This window comes from Rissa tridactyla, chromosome 5 (assembly GCF_028500815.1).
Source record: "Rissa tridactyla isolate bRisTri1 chromosome 5, bRisTri1.patW.cur.20221130, whole genome shotgun sequence".
Classification (NCBI taxonomy): Eukaryota; Metazoa; Chordata; class Aves; order Charadriiformes; family Laridae; genus Rissa; species Rissa tridactyla.
Window position 1 is genome coordinate 26,819,669 of NC_071470.1, and position 22,513 is coordinate 26,842,181.

A 22,513-nucleotide genomic window follows, 5' to 3' on the forward strand; every position below is an offset into this window, starting at 1 on the left:
AAGCAAACATGGCCCAGCTGTGGGCTCTCTTTTTAAAAATACAGTATCTGGGGATAGCGCCAAAAATGCAATGTGAACACAAACACCAATATCAGGATCCAATAAGCTGAACGGTGACATACTCACATTTTGACAACTCAAACTGATTGCAGAAACATAATGGAGGCGTCTGATCCCAGACCCTTTGAGCAGTGATTTCATTGCTGAATGGACCGGTTGCCTGCTGAAGATCGTGGCTGTTTGTCTACTGAGATAAGCGGACGTTGTGAAACACGGTGAAAATTATTATTCTGCTGTAAAAAGAGTGTCTTCCAAGTCAAATTTCTTTAATATTCTGTCATATGCTATATGTGGGCAGAAAAATAATAAACTGATAAAGCATGAACAATAGATAAAACATAATACTTTGGCAAACAGTGCTATCTGTTGCGACAGTAATCAGAAAGAAAAAGATGGAAGCCACTGATAATCATATTTTTCTCATTTACTCTTACAACAGACACTGGGTCGTTTCTCCCATCAGCATTGCATGAAACAAACAAAAACGCTTTCCATTGTAGAGCAGGATATGATTTATTTTTTTTTATCTTCAATTAAGCATTTTCTCCCCATGTCATGTACCTGCAGACTGCGCTTTACCTATACACTGAAGGTACACTATTGCTTTTCCTCGGGCTGTTTCTGCTGCATCCTAATCGGACTCAGCCCGAGCCTCCCACATTACGCCATGCTTTGTGTTCCTGCCCTATCCCCTGAACTCGCACGGCTCCCCAGCGACACAGCGAGCAGCCCTAAATGGCAGCCCTAAATCTACAGACGGTGAATCACATTTGCTTTGGGTGGATGGTTTTCAGCCACGTAAGCTCCCTGAGCCAGCTGCCTTCTCAGCAGTGCAGTACAGAGCTGGAACACACAGCCGGGGACCACCACCCACATCTTCTTCTTAATGCAAGAGCAAACTCGCTTCTTGGTCCCAAGTTTGTTAATTGAAACAAGTTGCAGAGCAGACCGAAATTCATCAGCACGGCAGAACCTCTGTATCCTTTAAGGTTTCAACAGCTTGGTGGAAACAATGCTAGCTCTCAGCGGGATAATAAGGGGCTTTAATATGATCCAACGTAACAGCAGCTCTGATCCAACACAAATACAAGGGGCTCAAAAGGTAAAAGTAGAACAGAATGAACCATTACACTTGTGGAATACAAATGTACCATATTTACTATTTTATTTAACATTTGCTATTTTATTAATAGTTTATCTTTAATATTTTCCTATGTTTATGTGCACAAGTGATGTCAATTAAAAAACATCAGGAAACTCATGTGTTAAATCTCTGGGGGCATTAATCTGCAATCACCAGTGCTGCATTAGCACAAGACGAGTCATAATTGACAGCTCTATATTTTGAAGGTTCATATCACAATACTGTATTTCCAAACTATAAATGCTATTCTCAGACTTAATAAGTAAAACTGATAGGGTATAATGAAACTATAACTTAAGTTTAAAAAATACGACTTCTTTTTCCTTCTGAATTTACTTTTACAGGCTCCACGTTAAATGTGGAGAACTCGTCAGTGAAGAGGTCACCATCTCCTACACCGTACACAGCACGCAAAGATAAATCAAAACATTCACTTGTAAAACGGGAAATGCAACCTCTTACACAACAGACTGAAAAGGTAAAGAATGCTTTGCTTCATAAAGAGGCAAGTTTTTAGAAAACAGGATTCTCACTATAGGGCACACACCCCCCATATGAACTGTGATTTACTCAAAACATTTCCTCAAGAAGTTAAACGGTCTGAAAGCTGTGGGTATTCAGCAGCCCTGAAAACAGTCCAATATAAGCTCTTGAAACCACGGATAAGAATTTACATGTCTAATTTGATTCAGATTTCCTCCAGGACTTCTCCATACAGATGCATTGCAATTATTTTTATAAACTGTATTAAACTCGCTTTAAATACAGATTAAGTATAATCTGTTTTCACTGGCTTTTGCTTCTGCCAGCTGTGGTTAATTTCCATACACTAATTATGCTATCTTAAAATTAAGGATTTAAACAAATATGAATGGTACATTGGAGAATATGATCGCCACGAAGCAGAGAAGGCACTGTTACAGGAAAACACTGTAAGTACAATTTATGTCGAAACCTGGAGTGTAAACTCTTGGAGAAAGTGTCTGTAAACTGTCCACGATGGCTTACAAGTTGTTGGGTTTTTTTGTGAACTAACCATACAATCCATAATTTAAATCCATGTCATACAGGATGAGACATTCCTGGTTAGAGATTGTTCAAAGAAATCAAACGCTGAACCGTATGTTTTGGTTGTCTATTACGGAAGAAAAGTATACAACATTAAAGTACGTTTTCTGGAAGAGAGCCAACAATACGCACTGGGAACAGGGCTCAGAGGAGAAGATGTAAGTAAAATCCCATCTAATGTTACAGTCTATTGCTTTCATGTTGCACTCTTCCCCTTTCATTAAAGTTTCTTTTACAATACTCTCATTTCAAGTATGTCAAAGTATCAAGCAACTTAAAAATAATAATTTAAAACAGAATTTTACATACCATGTTCAAATTCAGAGTCAAATCAATGTGAAAATTTTCTAAGTACTTCTAATACTTCTATCTACTCTAAGTAACACCTGCGAAGTAAATGGGAAAGAAAAGTCCTCCCTTTCTAGGCACACATATTATTTCAGCATGTTTTTAAACTTGTTATGATATAAGCAGATATTTTAAAATATATACAACTCCACATATCTGACAACATAGCCTGTTGTGATTATTGCTGCTTAATGTCTCCTATTGTCTGCCTCTCATATAGCAAAAGGGGAATCAATATCTCTCAAAAAAATAATGAGGAAACAGGACAAAAGTTTTCATGGATGTTCAGGAGCAACTAAGTCACATGGGTCCTCACCAATCAGTCTTTCAGATATGGTAAATTTCAATTAGAAAAATCCCTTTAGATTAGCAATGCTTTTTTACATAATTAAATTCAATTATATTCATTATAAGAGTCTAATTCTTATTCTACCTATGCGGTTAAATGACAAATACTGTATCTGCATGTCTTTCACATAAGAAAAAAGAAGTTAAAACTGAAACAGTCATCTCTATAAAGATGCGATACTTGCAAAACAAAGTTAAAAGAAACTTAAAGATTGCTCAGCGGAGCATGAAAGTCAACATAAGGGAGGACCAGCTGCACAGCAAAGAAGCAAAGCGACAAACTACGAGTGTTATTAGCTATGTAAATGACAGACAGAAATCCAACTAAGGTGAAGCAGCAAAGCCTCTGTAGCTGAATCTTCAATTACGTCCTTTTTATGCGTGTCAATACCTTTAAAACTTACCTTTTCTATATAAAGACTTTAAAAAAAAAACTGAAATCAAAACTGACCCAAGCTAACTTGATAAAACTGATGGGTCCAAGATTTACATTTCGATTCTTATTAGAAAAGGTGGGATAGGATTCGTGAGCTTTCAGAGATGAGGGGCAAGGTTTACTGGCAAGTTGTTCTTCAGGAAAAATGGTTTAATAATGAGGGAAAAATACCTTTCAGTGTTCAAGCACACTGAAATAGTTTGAGAAGCTGAAGGACAGAACAAATCAAGAACTGTACTGCAACTACAATTACCCTGGCATTGCTGTAGTGAACCACCAGTCTTCTGTAAAACATCAGCTGCATTTCTGAATTGAACCTCCCAGATAATTTCCTGGAGTTTTAGTATCATTTAGGAGAAAGCAAGTTTAGTTTTCCCTGGTTCTTACGTTGTTTAGTCTTCCTGTAATGACCCTGACAAAAAAAAAGGCTCAGATTAGAAATAACAACTGGCTAAAAATATGGAATGGAACTGAAATATGGGTCTCTACAAGATGATGTAGTATGTGTACGGTACGCTACAGAATAAACACATACAACTACATTTTCATCATTTTAACAGATCTAACAATTGAGGTAACTAGAAAATTACCCAAACAATACATAAACGATTTGAACAATTTTTACTGAACTAAAAGGAAGGAGAATACAATTCCTCCCAACTCAGCAAATACCAAAATATACTGCTTTGTTGTTTGTTCCAACTTGTGCACAGAACGTCCATAACAGCAGGTCTGGACTGACAACAGTCAAATTGTAAAGTAACAATTCCAGAATAAGGATTTCAAGCATCTAGTTAATAACCAAAAGTGTATCTAAGACTTGGCTCCACAAGGCCTAAACTGTCATCATGACATGTTACTTTAAGCCTTCTTTTTTTAATATTGAGTATTGTTTCTCTTGAATTCAGAAATTCTTCCACAGATCAACTACAACAGAAACATTTCAGAAGTATTTTGCTAATCAGCTACGTGTAGTACCAGGGAGCCACAGAAATGACAGCCTCTCATTTCTATCCATTATTCTTAGCAGCAGATGTGAAAATTAACACTGGACTGGACGTGAAACACATGTGCAATAATGAACAATTAATGGCACCAACCTTGCTCAGCAGAGCTACTTCCATCTCAGGCAGTCTGAAAGGATTCCCTGAAAATGCACTTTCTTGAAAACTGTCATCTCAATTTCTGCACCTCACTTAAGATTATCTCAGGAGGGTGAAAACAATTTGTAAATCTGTGAATTACAGCAAAATTGCTGCCTATAATTTTCCAATGCCTGTTAAAATGCTTTCCAGAGCTCTCTCCATTGTCCCTCTCTTTGTTAGACCACATTTTGCAGTATGCACTGTGCACACACCAGCTGCTTTATCTAGATTAGCTGAATACTCCCTCTTCACCTGCTAAAGAGAAAACAACCTAAACAACAACAAACAGGTGCAGACCTATTACATTTCTCCCCAGTTGTTCACTCTATTCAAAGGTTCAATCTTACTGATTTTCTCCAGCATGTTTTCACTTTTGGATTAGTTTATTTCCATCCAACAAAAACTTGTTTTTTCCTACACACCATTATGCAAAGTTTTTGTTATCCTATTGCAACTCTTGCTTTTTCATATACAGTTCACAAAGTATTAACACTTTGTATGATCAAAAAAGACTTCTGATTAACAATTTACTGTATTTAATTCAACTTTCATGAATGCATCATTAATTCTCATATAGCCCTCTAAGGCCATAAGGGGCGGGGGGTGGGGGGGGGGAAGCACTGACCCTCATATTTGTGTTTATTTTTTAAAAATGTTACTTCTCTGTCAATGTGATGGTGATCAACAGCAAGTAACTGAAGTCCCATGCAGTTAAATTAGTATCAAGCTGGAATATAGCGAATACAAACAGAGAAAAAAACTGTTAGTAAAGCTGTATCTTTTGCTAGCAATTTAGCCACAGATGTTCACATCTACGTACATATTTCATATATTATACTGAGCTGACTAAAGCCAAATCACATAAAGCTATAAGACCAGATCCCCAAACAAGATATATATGGAATTTAGGCATTTACATTCAAAATTGCTGTCCTGAGCACCATCGACTTGGCTGTTGCCCTCCCCCACTCCAGTCAATCTTCAATATTAAAGATCCAGAGATACCTGTAATGCTGCTTCTTCTCATGTACACCGTCCTTTTGAAGATAAAGAAATCAAAAGCTTGTTCACATTTAAAGCTGATCATGACACAATTTAACTATTTTTCTTATCATCTTTGCAAAACTAGATCTGCCACACACAAAGTAAGTTTTCAGCACATCTGCAGCATCAGGCTCAACTCACAACACAACAACTAGAAAAATCAAAGGCAGGAGTAGGCTCCTCTTACAACTCAGTGCCTGTTTAACACAGAAGCTTAGAGCACGGCTCAGCGTCTATCTCTGGATCTTGCTGTTCTGGCCACAGATGTTTTCTCCATCCTCACCACTCCCGACCACTATTTGCAGTCACCTTTCATTTTCAAACCATTGGTCATACAAGTCACAGCAATTCAACTCAGTTCATTTCAAAGTGACCTTCCGGTCTGTGACTTGAATGACAGTTCAAGGACAAACAGTTCTCATTCAGGATGCGTGATGTAGTCCACAGTCCTACCACCACACTCATGCAACTCATAACCACATCTTTCCTTTCCTTGAGACCCTATTCCTATCTCCCCACAACAGTCTGGAGTGCTCATCACTATGATGTCTAAGTCAACTTCATGTTCGAGCAGCCATGAAGAGACTCAGAGCTTAAAATTTTAAATCTTACTAACTCAAATAAGAGTACAGGATGAAATAAAATAGGAAAACAGATCTAAGTACAAGCTGAGACATTTTCCCTCATTGCCAAAAATCTACAGCTTAAAGGTACAGTAATGAATAATGTGACATTAGCCTAGTCAAGCCACATTAAATTTCAAAAGCAGATGAACAATTACAGTAAGACTTTTTACCTTTCCAACCAACAAAAACCATCAGAAAATAGAAAAAGAACTCATGCTGATAAAGAGTGCATTTAGAATAAAAAAAGTTAGGATTACTTTGGCATGGCATGAAATAAAAACCATAGTTTTGCCTAGATTTCTAGTAGCAATAGTGATCTTGAACATCAGGCAAAGACAAAAGAGCAAAATGAAACAAACGTATGCAAGTAAAAATTATCAAAACAAAACTTTAAAAAATTATCACACTGGTTTTGAGATCAAATAATTTTCGTCTTAATACAGGAACAGTTTTACCAAATCACAGATTTAATCAGATTCTCAGTTATAAACTGGGTGTGGATCAGCTAGAGATGACAGAGAGTACCATGAGATACCATCACGTATACAATGAATGCCCATGTTTACAGTAAATGTGATATAATATAGATAATAAGTATTAATGTCACAGTAAGCTGGCATTACTGTGTACAGTTCTAGTGATTTAATACCAATGAGTTCAAAGACTAGCTCAAGAGGAGAAACGTGTGATGACAGCTCAGTGGTGTGATGATGAGAGTTCACAGGTTACACACAGGGAAGAGAACTATTTAAACTGAAGGACTGCTAACCCTTGGAATGGCAGGATTAAGAGACTCCCACCAGGACAGGTGAGAATAAATACCTTGGATAGCTTTCAGTTGCTGCTCGATCAGTTCAGGAATCTGGAACCACATCTTTATCATTTTAGGAACAGGCTTGGAGGACATCATTGTTTTGAACACCAGAGAACAAGACTAAAACCCTGCTGAGAACCTTCTTGTTCCATACTTTAAAGGGATTTTGTAGCAACTTTGTCAGTAAACTGAATGGGAAAATAAAAGGTACATTTAAAAAAGTACAAAGAAACTTGGAGTATAAAATATCATGCACTGCTAATTAAGTGTAACTTTTGACAGCTACACTTAACTGAAGTTAGTTTAACAGAAAAGTTGGTAATGATTTATAGTTGCTTCATCTTTTCAACATCTATCATGACATCTGGCATCACAAACTTTTACAGGTGATACTGTATTGTCAGGGCTTAGACATCTTAACCAGCTGCTTTCTCCCACAGGAGAGACACACACAAAGGAAATAAGAGGATTAAAATCTACTGCTTTTCCTTTTATGATTGTTTCCATCTGATCTAGTCATAATTCTATGCAAAATATTACCTATTTCTAATACTGTCATTTGCAATTCTTTTAGCGTAATAGATAAAACCATCTAGAAATTTCATTTTCAGTCACTGATTACAATTTTTTCCCCCCCCCAGAGATTTAATTCTGTGAAAGAGATCATTGACTTCTACAGATATGTTCCCATCACACTCATTGACGGAAAGGATAAATCAGGAATCCAGAGAGAACAATGCTACCTTACATATCCATTCAAGTTGTGCAACAGATGCTTTCTGCCTTAACGTCACCGATTTATTTGTATAGATGTAAATAGAACAATTATTTAAATGTCTCAAAATCAGATTAGCCTTTGAGTGGGAAGCTCCCAGTAATATTATGAAGCATTCTAAAAAAATCTTCTCTCTAACCGAGAACACAGATCTACTCCATTTTTTGATTCTTGTAATTCGTTTTTAACTTTGAGAATACAGGTAAAATATATGCCATTGTGTTAATTCACAGAAAAGTGTTAAGAAACTGACTCCTAGTATCTTGACAATGATTGAGCAATTTGCTTATCTTGCACTCAAACTTCTAACACAAGACAAAACCCAAACTCAGTCTTGCTTACTTAAATGTCACTGAAGCTGTCAGTAGCAAAACCTAATAAAGCATACTAGAATCACATAAAAAAGATATTCTTGCTTTTAAAAATACACATGAAATGCTATTTATCTGAACACTCACTGTTTAACAATTTCATTCAGTGTGCATATGTGTTTGCACAGTAACAAGTTACGCTCAGCAGCCACTGAAGTCAGTGGGTGTCAGCCGATGCTCATAGGTACTGGAGCAGATTATAAAGCTAGCTTTAATTATGTAAATTCTATTACTTAACTAACACTTACTCTTTAGCTTAAATAGCAGGTACTTGTATTCCCTATCTGAGCCTTCACACACTTACATAGTTAAGACCATTATACAAACAGCCCCTTTGAATTCATACCATGTGCAAATACAGAGACAAAAATCATCAGCAGGAACAGAAGATGTGCTTCAAACTCAGCAAGAAAATATGTTCAAGTATTTAGGTGAGGGAGAAGGTGATATTTTTCCAGCAAATTACAGTAATATTTATTCATATAATTCCAGGTTTAGAATACTTAACTAAAATAATTATAAATATGAAAGGCAAACCAGTATTTTTCTGCAAAGCATCCATAATCTTCCGTTCTAAGCACAGTCAGAAGTTTGAATAGGTAATTGGAATATACCAAGAAAGCAACCTCGGTTACTTTATCCTTACAGAATAGGAACAAGAATAATAAAAACATTCAAGCCCAAAACATGATATTCCAACCCAATTTATGGTGTAGTACGTATTGGCACAAACTAGCTATAAAAAAATTTAGCAGTTGGTTGTTATTTCCTTGCAATCTTTTTATTTCTCAATGCTGCATCAAAATGCAAGGGAACATTCATTATAATTATTTCTCTCAAACCACTGAGACTGTTAAACTTGAAGGAAATTGTTCGGACATAACATTATCTAATAATAGGAATGAAAATTAACAAAACATAAGCTGCTAAGTAGATTTTGGTAGAGCTCATAAAAAGGAAAAGAGACATGACGTAATCTGCTGTAAGAGTTTCGCAGCCACCATACAAATGAACTTACAAAAGGTTTTCATGTTAAAACAAAACAAATATTTTCTAAATTAACCCCATGTAAAAACCCCACAGCTTAACAATTTAGATGGTAGATTATGGTGGTGATATACAAAGCATTGCAGATGTTTACTGAAACAGTAAATTTGCTTATAAAAGACAAGCATTACTAGTATACTTAAACCACCTAGAGTTTATAAAGCTGAGCAGCAACGCATCCCCCATCCCCCCCCCGCCCAGTACAGCTTTCATGAGGAATGGTCTAATTTTGCCAGTGACAACTCTTACAAAGCAAATTGAAAACTATTTATTTTGTAGCTTTTACAGAAACAAAATTAATTCAAACAGCAACCTGGACTGAAGGAGTTAAAACAAAGGAGGAATTTTAACCATGTTATTTTCTATGTTAGCAATTTCAGTATTTATTATATGTGATATGACAGAATTTCAATGGAAGCTTCAATGCAAGCTGTTTTCACAATCCAAAACACAAATAGTACTGTTAGATTTGGCATCAAAGTATATGAAGTGAAAAAAAAAAAAACCCTCTAGCATACCCATCTAAAAAAATATAGTTCCATTTGAATACAAAATGAGAACTGTCATTTCATTATTACTGACAAAACAGACAAAATAAGTTTGTTCTGTGGAATAGGTTAGTCTGATACAAGTGATAGAAAAATTGTCCATGTGTACATGACAAAAAAGATCTGACAAAGCACCAACTATCTGGAGGATTTTAACACTGTATTGCAAAATGATGGGAAAGCAATGTTTTAACTTGTTTTGAAAATAAGCCTCAGTCAGATGTAGTTTTAAAACATTTACATTTCAATGCAGATACAACACATACTTTATCAAAACAATGTATAATCTGCTGGAGTATATAAAAAAATATTCCCAGCTTAAATTGTTTACAAAAATGCACCAACAGTGAAAGGAGTTGGGAACCCAGTTCAAACATAGAACACACATCCAGCATTAGAGTCAGTATTGAATTTTGTATCTGTAAAAATGAAAGAAGTTATTTTAATTGCAAATATGTGCTTCAGTATAGTTCACCCTATATGAGTTTAAAATGATTTAAAATTGACAAGATGAAGAAAAACATCTACTGTTCACGTACAGAAACATTAGACTTCAGTATCATCCATCCCTCTTCTTCACTAAAAACTTGAAATTTGGCCCTGACTTAAGAAAGTGTTTAAGCAACGTTTACACTGCACTGAAGTCAGTAGATACACATTAGATACACATATGTAACTAGGCACATGCTTGTATGAATTGAGGCCTACGAAAAATATATTCTAACATCTAAATTCTTAAGAAGGATGAAAGATTGCATTGAAAATCTTGTTCAACACTGTCAATGTAAAAGCTGTGCAACATGGTTTTTCATTTTGAAAAGTCTTCATCTTCAGCACGTTCCTCGTGTAAATAGGCATTAACTCACCAACGAGAGTTCTAACCAAATGCCCTATTCTGCAAATGTGTTTCTATCAGGCTACACGCACATGATGGTAGAGGGTTTATGTCTGGTTATTATTTCTTTAGATTTCAGAACAGCCTTGAGACCATACAGAGAAAAGCTTCTCTCTCCTATCTGTCCAAGCCCGATGATACCTCCGGCTCTGCCTGCTCAGAACAAAGATGGTATAGAAAGCTGACAGCGTTCCGCTCTCTTTCTCAGATCTACGCAATACAGGCTAGGTATAAGTACTATACAAAATTAAACTTTTTAGTGCTATCTGACCTAGTGGGAGTAACTCTGATCCCACAGATTCACTTACAACCTTGTATCTCCTCTGAAGTCAGCAGAAATGTTTCTGTTTTGCTGAAACACATTCCTTCCATTTAAGTTTTACTTTTTATGCATGGTGCTTAATTTACCACTAAAACCTATGGTATATGTTTGCTGCCCACAGAGGATCAAAGGTGCTTTTCAGTACACATATGCTCAGTCTCTGAAACACCATGCCATAATAAAGCTAACTAACCCCTGTCAAATTTACAAAGATCTCATCATCTAAGATTTTAATCCCTACAGACCTAGCACAAACCAGTTACAGCACAGCATCCTAGCACAGAGAATGATAACTAGAAAGATGTTTGCATAGCAAATCTTTTTCAAATTTCTCCTACAGAACAGATGGAAATTGACCTCCAAAACACAGTTCAAACATGAGAGCAAAAAGTAGCGCTTAATCCTCACTACTGGCTTCTCTGTATCTCTATAATTCTGCTCTCCTCTTCCACTTTGCTAACAATAAAGATCTTTTGGCAAAATAAAGCAGTTATTTCAATCTTCCTTTCCAAGAAAGTTAGTAACCCTCATTAAGAGGGGAAACCCTCCCTCAGTCTCTCACTTAATGCTTTTTTGCTGGAAGAGAAAGAACATCCCAACCCTTGGTTGCCTCTATCAAGTGCCTCTGCCCATGACTTATCCATTCTTCTTGGTCCATATATACTCTTCCACAAAACCAACACTTAAACATACACTGAAGTGTATCAGCTGGTGAGGTTTCCACCACCTGGTAGTTGTTTTTATGGGTCTTTTTCAGTTTCATTTTTAGCATATTCTGCTTTTTTCCTTGGTTTCCTGTCTCAACATTCTGAAGAGTAAGACGCTTTCGATAACGTTTGACACCAAGAAAACTACTTGTCCTTTCTGACAGAACTACTTTCAGGACTTGACCTTTATACTTGTTGATAGTCTTCATGACATTAATTATCTCTGGCGAGTCAACATCAGGATGGTTTAGTACCACAACTGGCTGGTTACGACGAGGGCATTTTATCAGTTGATTCATTCTCAGAGGTACAAGCCGAAGACGTCTCGCTGTCAACAGATACAACGTGTCAGAACCTGAACTGGCTTCCGACTGAGTTCTTGTTTTCCTCTTAGGAAGTTCCCTGCAGCTTGCTTGTTTCACCTTATTTTTAGGACCTAGTTGACTTTTTGAATAGGGTTTGCTTTGCTTACTCACATCACTGCTTTTTGGAAACGGTACACCAGTTCGTCTGTTATTATTTTTAACACTTGCTTCTCGCTTTGGTCTTTGCCTGAGTGATATACTTCGGGACTGAGCATCCGGTTCACTCTGATTAGGCAAACATGGCAAGTTACTGCTAAGCGTCTCAGAAACACTGACAGGAACCGGGCGAGGCAGAAACATTTCATTGCAATACACAGAAGGAGCTGATGTTTCACTCCTGATTTCTGTTCCATTTGAGTTTTGACTGCTAGTAGCATTCAGCACTCTCAGCATTGTCCCTTTGGGGATAAACACTGGAGTAGCAACATGGGAATTTTTAGTTACCCTGCTTTTAGATGTTCTTGCACATGTAAGCGACTGATCTTTACCGTTTTCTTCGTTACCAATCACACTGCTTCCACCACGCACTTGAGACAAAGACGCAGGCTGTTCCAGCTCAGTGGCAGGAACAACTCCCTCACAGCTGGCTGAATTTTCTTGTGGGAAAAGTACCTTTTTACTAGAAGCATGACATCTCAAAGGCATGGATTTCATGTTAGATTCAGCAGCAGACATGAGCTGAGCGATCTTTCTACACAGCAGTGTTGCTGACTTCTTATTGCATGTTGTGTCATCCCATCTGACATCCTCTGGAACGTTTTCAGCCCCAGAGCTAAGGGAAAATACAGACGAAATAACAGGTCCCTCAAAAGGATTGCCTTTATTTTCCATCTTCTGTAGTTCTAATGATTCCAGAAGAAGATTGTTCTTTTGACTTATGGTTTCAGCTCTCTTTACTTTGCGAAAGCCAGAAGTCATGTCCTCACAAGCTGGAGTTTTAGTGACCTGAAAGTTTTTTCCTGCTTCAGAAGATGTAACAGATTTTTTATCAAAACCCTTACCAGCTAAATGTGTTTCTGTAGAGCTGACTGGCAGACTCATACATTCTTTGTCATTCCTCTTTAGAGGCAATGTATCCTTTTGTTTAAGGACTGCAGAAAAAGAGGAATTTTTGCCCTCCTGAGCAGCCTCTACTGAAATGTTCTTGGAACTTTTATCTTCAGAAACAGCAGCATATTTTGGAGGAGGTATATCCGCAGCTTCTTCATAACAATACAAGTCGTAATGTAGGTTTTTTCCATCTACTTCCCACCTTGAGGACTTAAGATCACTTTTTTTTTCAGTACTATTTATCACCAGAGATGGAGAACAAAGTTCTATAACACCTGAATGGACATCAATACCCTTCACTAAATGAAAACATAATTTCGATGCATCTTCCCTCTGTATAGATACAGAGTTACAGTCTGAGAGTTGAGAATCATAAAAACAAAGACATTCAGAATTCTTGTCATACGTACTATCCAAATTAAGCTGGTTACTAACACTGGATAATTTGTCTACATTCACTTCCATGGTTAGTAACTCACTTTGAGACACAGATCTTTTTCCTTCTGCAGATTGTTCCATACCTTGATTCTCACATTCCTCTTCAGCACCGTCCACAGGTTTGTAAATTGCTTCTTTCATAGGAATTAATTTAAGAACTAACTGTTGTGCTCCATTCACTATTTTAATCTCTACTATCTGAGCTAAACAGTTAGAAGGAACTACAAGTTCAGACGGTGCAATTACTGTTAAAGGCATCCCAGGTTGTAAAGGCTCTGTTTTTGGAGAATAAACCTCAACTTCCACACTTTGATTCTCACACACGCTTATTTCAGATGGCTCCAATACTGTTTTAGCCTGGAACGATGCTGTGTTTGTGCTACATTCTACATCATGAGACGAACAGACTGTTTTAGTTGCTTTACCTGGAATCTCACAAACCACGTTTGAAGAGGAATTTGAAAGTTCATTCTGAAAAGGAATTTTACCATATTTCTGCTTTCCAAATAAAGTGCTTTGACTTGGCTTCTTTTGCTTGTGGTTTACAATAGTATTTGACAGCCGTTTTGTGGGTGTCTCATGTACTCTTCTGGTATGTTTTACTATATAGTCATGTCTAACAGCACCGTATTCACAGTATTCACACTGATATGGAAAAGTTCCAGTGTGTTTCACCAAATGTCTCTGGAATTCTCCTTTGGTGTAGGATACGTAATTACAGTGGGAACAAACAAATTTAATTTCTTCATGTTGACCTACATGCTTTTTATATTGTAAAGGATCCTTTGTTGAAAATCTACATTTATCACAGTAGTATTTACCTGGCAGAAAATTTTTAACTTTAAACGTTTCCTGGGTTTTACTTGGGGATTTTTTTTCAAGTTTTTCAAAGTCTACACCATTGGCACCCTCAGGAACAAAATGGAAAGCTGGTGGTGTAATATGACTGCACTTCTTGCAGATGAAATTTTTGTCTTCATTCCACCCAGGCTTCTTATGCTTTTCTATATCTTGCATTGAAATTTTCTGAACATTTCTGCATTTTATACAGCTTATCAGTGACAGCTTATTGTTCTCAGCCTCAGTCCCTTGGTAACAGCAGTTTTGGTCATCATCCCCTTTTGATGGATTTGTTTTATCCTCAGAAGATTGCTTTGGGGATGTAGTTAAGGAATTATTTTTATCATTAACTTGGCCAGGGTACAATCTTGGTAAAATTTCCCTCATTTTTTTCAACTGCATTTCAGAAGACGTGACTCTGCACCAGTTTTGTCAAACACAGCAGTGACAGAATGTCTTCTTGATATTAGTCTTGTGTATGCTGCTCATCAATCAATCATTCAGGCCACCAATCTGCAGAATATACACTTTGGAAGAAATGGTGCTTAAGGAACTGCGTCCATGTTCTTAATTTTATTCAATCAACTTGCAGCACTAAAGAATAAAAAGCAGAAGATTAAGTCAGTTACTATTCACTGATCACTGAAATACCATGAACTAATAATTGAACTATCAGTGGACTACATCTGAATTACAGAGTGCAAGTCTACTGTTAATATACTACCGATTGTATTCTGCACATACAACCACTAACTGCAAGCAAAACATACCCAATGTTCATAAATTCACAAAATTATCTCCTATGCATCAAAACCTAAAGAGTTCATGCTATTTCTTCCATGTCATGAAAAATTTTATTTAAGAAATGTATTTATAAACCTAACAAGACAGACACTTGGTAACAGAATTGATTTCAGTTCATACACATACAGCCTTTAACTCAGGAAAAGATATTATGAAACACTGCAAGCACCACTCATTTGTGAATCCCATCAGGAAAAAGACGAGTGACTACAATGGTTACTAGAAACACACAACTATAAGGCGTTTTTTTTAAATAAAAGGATTTTTAAGTTAGCATGGAAATTCCTGAAGTACAGAAGGAAGTTCTTTTCTAATCAGTGCCAATGTTTCAGATCCAAACTGTCGTAAACACTAATTCATAACAAAATGTGATTTATACTTCACATGTTCTCAAAGTAATGAAGTCAAAACAATCTGCGACTGCAAAATTACTTTCACTTCTACAAATAGTGTAGTGTAATCACTTCTATGTATGTGGACAAGCATATAAATAATTCACTCCATCCTCATAACACAGAATGTGTTAATCAAGCAAAATAAACAATGCAATGGAAGGCAGAGGGAGAACAGTAGTATCAGTGTAAAACCACCACATTAATTTGTGCAGTATATTTGGCCCCACAGGTTCCAGCACTCTTCATGTCTCTTTTCTACATTCAACATGAACAAGATCTCAGCCTTTAAGCTTTTGTCAAGACTATGAGACCACTGTTATTTGGAAAATAAAAGACTAATTAGCCTTTTGAGACACACACAAACAAAACAAAGTCCAAAGCCAACAGCAGCAACCAGTAATATCTACTCAACATCTTTTTTTATTCAAGCACTCTTACTTACAGACACACTGTTGCACAGATCTGCATTCATATGTAGGCCCTATTTCATGAGGTTATTTCCAGAATCCTTTACATTTCAATACATCCTAGAGAAGGCTTTTGCTTCTGAAACCCAGTTCCTCTCCAAGTCTACCTCCAGAGTGCAGGGTCTCATTTGGGCTCCAAAAGCAGAGCGCTCAGATCACCTACGTAGCATCCTATTATGATAATCCTACATGAATGAGGGAAAACTTTACACAATGGTACATCTCCACAATGGCTTGACAGGAGTAAGCATCTGATCCAGAAAGTTCTTCTTGCATCTCCCTGTGCTCCATCTGCCAATATCCCTAACTGCTATTGGAATGCTGCCCTAAAGCAAAGAGCAAGTATACCAACGTAACCTCAAACAACAGTAAAAATACGTTAGAAAACTGGTTAGGGACGATGTAATGGGCTTTTCACTCTTTAGCAGATGGGTGGCTGCACCCCTGTAAAACTCCTCAGAAGGAAGTTCTTAGGACTTAGTAATCTCATTTCATTGCAATGCAGACAGTTTTACATACTTATGTGAAAAGCCTCTATATCCTGATTTGAAAAACAAATCAGTGGCAGCCTCCCAGGAAGAAGAAAAGTATACATGACTACTGTACCATAATCTGAAGATTTTTTTTTTTTAAGCAATTCTAACATTTGTAATATTATGCTCTCTATCATCCAGATTCTAAAGAGGAAAGAAAAACAAATGCTTCTGGTAGTCTCAGATGGACAATTCTTCCCCTGCTAACATGATTTCTTAGACTTAAGACACTCGTTGACACACAAGTGTGACGGTAGGCCTATGTTCAGGAGATCCACTGGTTTATTTAATGAGGAAGATAATAAGAAATCTTGATAAGACCAAGATCCAGACCAAAGATGTTTTGAAGATTCCTGTGCAGCCTTAAGAAAGAATTAAAATTGCATTTGAAAGGAAAGGGTGAACTTGGATCAATATTTCCTTTTTTTTTTTAACAGCTATTTATCGATACTGAAACTGCCCTTCATACAAACTGACCAAAAGATAAGCGTAGAGCACATTATGCCATCAACATCCTTAACCACAAAAAGCAGTATCAAAACCACAGCATTTTCTTTTTTTTTTTTTAAAACACAGCAAACTTCACCTTATGAAACAACATGAAGAAGGATCCACCTTTAAAGAGCAATAAAGTACAAGAAACACTGCCAAACATTTTAAGAACGTTTCAATTTACCAGCCAGATCTGGGCTGCTCAGTCCAAGAGGACATTAAAAACATTTAGAAGAGATAATTCAAATAACTGGCCAGTAATCATTCTAAACTTTTCTAATTCAAACAACTTTATATAGGAAAGTGAAAACAAATAGGTAAATAATCCCCAAACCAAGCTTTTTCATTCAGACTTGTGACAAACACCATGTTGCTAGAATCCAGATTTCAAATGCTGGTGGAGTTACTGCAAGTGCATTTCAGATGTGCAGTGGGTTGACCTAGCCAGCAGCCAAGCAGCAACACAGCTGCTCACTGGCTCCCCACCCCTCCCTGAGTACAAAGGGGAGAGAACTGGAGAAAAAGAGTAAGAAAGCTTATGGGTTGGGACAAAGGCAGTTTAACAGGTGAAGGAAAGGCACAGGGAGGTGGCGCAAAGGAAATCATTCACCACCTTCCACAAGCAGACCAATGCCCAGCCAGTCTCCAAGCAACAGCCACCTTGGAAGGCAACATCCCTTCTCCCTCTACTTCCAGTTTTCATTGCTGAGCATGATGTTCCATGGAACAGACTATCCCCCTGACCAAATCTGGTTAGCTGTCCTCCCAACCCCTTGCCCACCCCATGCCCACCCACTGTAGCAGAGGCCGGGGCAGGGCCGGGGGGGAGGTGTGTGGAAAGAAAACCTTGGCATTGTGCAAATGCTGTTCAGCAACAGGCAAAACACTGGTGCGTTATCAACACTGCTTTACCCACAGATCCAAAACACAGCACTGTACAGGCTGCTATGAAGAAATTTAACTCCATCCCAGCCAGTCCCAGTAAAAGGTGAAAAAGAACTGAATAACCAGTTGATGCTGAAGTGACAGTGTTGTTGTCTCCCTAGCTAGTTATTCACCAATCTTTCCTGAACGCTGAAGAGTTAATAAGACACATTTTGATGTGAATAGGTCCATTTCATCATTATCTTGGATAAAACAGGCGCAAAAGTACATAGTAATTTCATTCTTATATTGAAAAAAAAAACCTATTTGTTTTTTCTGGTTACTTCAGAAAAGTGAGATCATCAACATACACAGACAGGTCGTGCAATCCAGCATCCATTTGCTTCATACCAAGGTGAGGGGGACAGTGACGAGGGGTAGTAATTCCCCTGAAGATCTGTTTTGATATTTAAAGGGTTAGCAAAGACATGCATCAAAAGATTTAATTAAAAGACACATACATGATTTTTCAAGTTACAGTCAAATGCAGAGCACAGACCAATCCAAAGATATCATCAAAGGAAGACCTGAATGGCAAACACAAGAACAGGATAGATGAAGAATGGAGTAAGAGATACTAGGAGTATCAAAATCAATTGCAGTCACTATCTTTACAGGAACAGATTCAGAAAAAATACGTAAAAACACTGAAATACAATAAGGTACCTGAATTAGGAGAAATTAAAAAGTTCAGAGGCCCTAATTTTGAAAAAAAAAAAAAAAATGGACGCAAAATCTTAAGAGGCACATGGAAAAAGGACAACAGAAGGAAGATACACCAAACTTTCTCATGCACTCTTTCTACCAAACAGCTGCAATATGACATCATTAAAAAGTCAGGCATTTAATGAAAGCAAATATTCCTGCCTTTCACACAACACTAGTATATCTTGAATGTTGCTGCTCAAGACAAAGTGATCAATAGAGCTGCATGAGTCAAAGGGCATTCCAAACAGCAGATATTACATGTACATAAAGGTCAGAAAACAAAGATCAATTAAAACCAAGAAAAATAGGAAGACACATCCTCTGCAGCCTGACTATGCCAAATTCATAAATACAAGGTTTTCTGCACTGCAGTACATTACAAACCACTGATGTGGCCACTGTCAGACAGGAATTGCCAGTGCCTACCCCTGAAATTTCCATTTACTTCAAATGCATTAATACTTTGTTCATCATTTCAAAGAAAAACATTTTATTTTCCAGTGGTTTAGTTCCTTTTTTTTTATATTGCAATGCTGCTATCAATGAAATGGGTGTGACAAGCATATGTGATCAAATAAATAAGATCAGCAAAGATTCCGCAAAGCATGCACCTCACACACTAAGTTCACAGACTGCATCCAACAATCAAGGCCTGCTTTGGTATCGAAAAGCCCACGTAAGCCATCTCCTAAGAGAAAGAAGTTTAAATAGAATTGGAAGACACCGTGCATCACTATCAGGAAGATGCAGTGTGTAAAATTTCAGTCTCTGTAAAACACTTAAATCTCTGTTAATTATCTTGCCTGTATTTTATAATTATGTATATGTCATATACTACCCATTTAACATCAACTGACTATCTCTCTTAAGCAGAGTTAACTGTTCTACTGACCCAACTACCTAGCCGCCAATTATCAGTCACTGATTTTAGGCCTAATGACTGGGAGAGATACGAAGTGCTTCACTCAAGTATAACATATTGTACTGATTAAAAGAATTGATATTGCATTAAAACCAAATGAGTCAAACACACCAAAGAAGTTTTATCTACAATTGTTTCTTCTTAAAAGGCATCTTCTTTCACAGTAACAGCTAATTACACAGTCATAACACTTTTTGTATCTGAAACTCACATGAAGCTTTTCCATCAAAATGAATAAGGAATGTCAATGCAGAGAATTAAGAAGAGCAAAGACCACGCATCAGGTTTTTAGAGCTCACTTTTATTATAAAATATTCAGTTATTTCACTCTACAGAAAAAAACTAATTACATTCAAAATTTTTACTACTTATAAAGTTATGCAAAATACCAATTAAAAGGAAATCACTATTTTTCAAATGCATAGGTGACAAAATGACCAGTTTTTTGACACTTATTGGCATTGTATAAAGGCAGGTACATATATGTACTATACAATATTCTACTGAAATGAAGGTCCGCTTCTCTGTGGCTCTAGGACTGAGGCCTAGCTTCATTTGTATCTGAAAGATATACATTTCTGACACATTATTCAATTGCTTGGTGGTCTTCTTCCAGTAAGTTAAGCAATGCATTCTCAAGTAACTACTACATCAAAAGTAGTGTTTTAGAGAGTGCTCAGAGATGTTTATACAGTTGTTTATCATTACGGGTATGAACAACTGTTAAATTTATACCACACATTTCAGCATTTCACACAATTTTCAACCATTTGAAAAAAATCTCTCTGTATATCCAAAGCACACTGACAAGTATTTAACATTACCTCACTCTCAGCTTTAAGGCCTGCAAGCAATAAAGCAAGGACGTATGGCACTGAAGAAAATGGGAAAGGCGGGAGAGTCCCATTAAAAGTACATATTCCTCTGTGTCCAGTTCTAAAAACACTCATGTAGATGCTAAAATGCACTTCTACAGGTTTAATTCCTGCTAAAATAGCCACACACGTAAGTATTTGCAAGAAAAGGACCTTGACTATAACCTTTTCCTGTAGTAACAATGCAGAAGAGAATGCTAGCAAAATCCTGTGGAATACAATTATTAGTCTTAATACTAAAATAGACTTTTTTTTTATTAAATGTATATTTTGAGACACGCTACATCTGCAATAACACTGATTATTCAGATAATTTATTAGATGAAATCCAAGCCATTTTATACATCTAAATTATCTTAAGTGTCCAATGTAATATTTTTTAATGATAGATTCTCTTGCAAGAAAATTTAATGTAGGATTTAATTAAGCAAATTATGCCCAAACAGAACTCTCCAAATAACAGGTCTCTAAAGAATTTTTATACAAAATACAGGATGTTCTATTTTGCTCAGTAATACAGTTACTAACCCGAAAGCTTCTTTTCTTCAGGAAGAAGACCAAGACGACAAACGTGGACAACAGCTTTACAGTCCAGTCTAACGCAGCCTGATGGCGTCCACGAGACAGCAGCACCCGCCAGCCAACACCAATAAAAAAAAAAATCCCATTTTCTTGGGTATCCAGCCCACCCACGCACAAGCGTTGCCGCCTCTCCGGGGAAGAGAGGCCTCCCTCGCTCAGGGGCCGTCTCCAGAGGTCGAGCCCCGCCGCTGCCCGGGCGCTTGGCGGACCCTCCGCAGGCCGCGCAGACCTCCGCCCGCCCGCCGCCGCCGCCGGGAAGGCGGCTCCGCCCGCGCCGCCACGCAGCGCCGCCGCCGGCCGGCAGGGGGCAGCATCGCGCGGGCCAACGGGCCGCAGCCCGCGCTCGCCGCCGCCGGGACCCCCGGCCCTCCCTGCGCGAGCGGGCGGGCAGGGCGGCGGTGGGCAGCCGACAGCCGCGGCGCTGGGCCGGCCAGCAGAGGCCGAAGGTGGGGGAGCCTTACCTGGCTCGCAGCAGGACGAGGAGGAAAAAAAGGGCTGCTTCCCTCAGGGGCAGACCCCGCTACCGCTCACCTTGTCTCCAGGCGCACAAGAAAAGACCCTCAACCCCCCCTGTCCCGCAGCTCCCGCCCGCTCCCCTCTGAGGTACTTACCCCCGCGATGGCGAGGGCAAGCCCCCCACCGCTGCCGCCGCCTCAGCACGGCCCCCCGCCCACCGCGGCGACGGAACTGACCTCAGCGGCCGCTGCGGCGCTGCGCCCCCCCATTGGCCAGCGCCGCGCCAACGCTCCCGCCGGCGGCGCCGTGTAGAGCTCTACTGAGGCGCCCCGCGCGCCGCGGCGCAGGCGCGCTGTGCGGCCCGGCCCGCCCCGGCGGGGAAGGCGCCGGCCCTGAGGTGACACCTCGAGGGGACCCGGCACCCGTGTGGGGACCCGGCGCCGCGCCGGGAACGCAGTACGAGCCGTGAGGGAAAGAGGCCGGGATGGTATTGAAGCATCTGCAAGATGGCAGGCGAGGGTATTGAAGGAGGGGTACGGACCGTCGGGTTGTTGCCAGCTGGCCGTCCCTCAAGGACTCTGACAAGACAACAGGCCGAAGGAAGAGCTGTTGATCCCAGTGTTCTCCCTATATTCCCCCTGATACCACCATGCTTTATTAGTGTATGGCGTGGTCATAGGTTTCACAGGGATGGCTCAGTTAAGTAGCATGGTGATGTAGTTGCATATTTTCAGAGGCTTCCTATAAAATCCAAATTTCTCTTTAAATAAACTGTTCTTAGTCAAAATTGAAGGAAGAAAATAGGATTTTAACTACCAGCATCTTGCCCTTTAAAAATACCTTTAACATCACTGCAGTATCTAACCACACTGCTTAAAAAGAAAACTGTATTTAACATAGGGGCCAAAGTCTTTCCAGATGCTGTCTTTAAAATGGGGATTTTTGGTACATGACTTCAAAATTA

At 38.5% G+C, this 22,513-nt stretch overlaps 2 protein-coding genes across 3 annotated transcripts in view; one reads left to right on the forward strand and one right to left on the reverse strand.

Annotated features, from left to right (window-relative positions):
* CLNK (cytokine dependent hematopoietic cell linker) overlaps positions 1-8,367 on the forward strand; it is a 57,963-nt gene extending 49,596 nt beyond the window's left edge. Inside the window, exons 15-18 of the mRNA XM_054203489.1 lie at positions 1,549-1,682; positions 2,059-2,136; positions 2,275-2,430; positions 7,675-8,367. Coding sequence (XP_054059464.1) covers positions 1,549-1,682; positions 2,059-2,136; positions 2,275-2,430; positions 7,675-7,821 — 515 coding nt within the window. The 3' untranslated portion in view covers positions 7,822-8,367. The remainder of the gene's footprint in view (positions 1-1,548; positions 1,683-2,058; positions 2,137-2,274; positions 2,431-7,674) is intronic.
* ZNF518B (zinc finger protein 518B) lies at positions 8,363-21,773 on the reverse strand. Of its 2 annotated transcripts, none has more exons than XM_054203487.1 (2): positions 21,705-21,773; positions 8,363-14,985 (listed from the first exon to the last, which is right to left on the reverse strand). In XM_054203487.1, the coding sequence occupies exon 2, from the start codon at positions 14,791-14,793 to the stop codon at positions 11,554-11,556; it is 3,240 nt and encodes a 1,079-aa protein (XP_054059462.1). In that variant the 5' UTR covers positions 14,794-14,985; positions 21,705-21,773; the 3' UTR covers positions 8,363-11,553. The 2 variants fall into 2 exon arrangements, with proteins under 2 accessions (XP_054059462.1, XP_054059463.1); XM_054203488.1 differs by lacking the exon at positions 21,705-21,773 and adding an exon at positions 21,040-21,334.
* Between the last annotated feature and the right edge of the window lie 740 nt (positions 21,774-22,513).

What these genes read in the sequence shown, in the direction of transcription:
- ZNF518B (XM_054203487.1), bottom strand. Translation starts at nt 14,793, where the DNA reads ATGCAGTTGAAAAAAATGAGGGAAATTTTACCAAGATTGTACCCTGGC.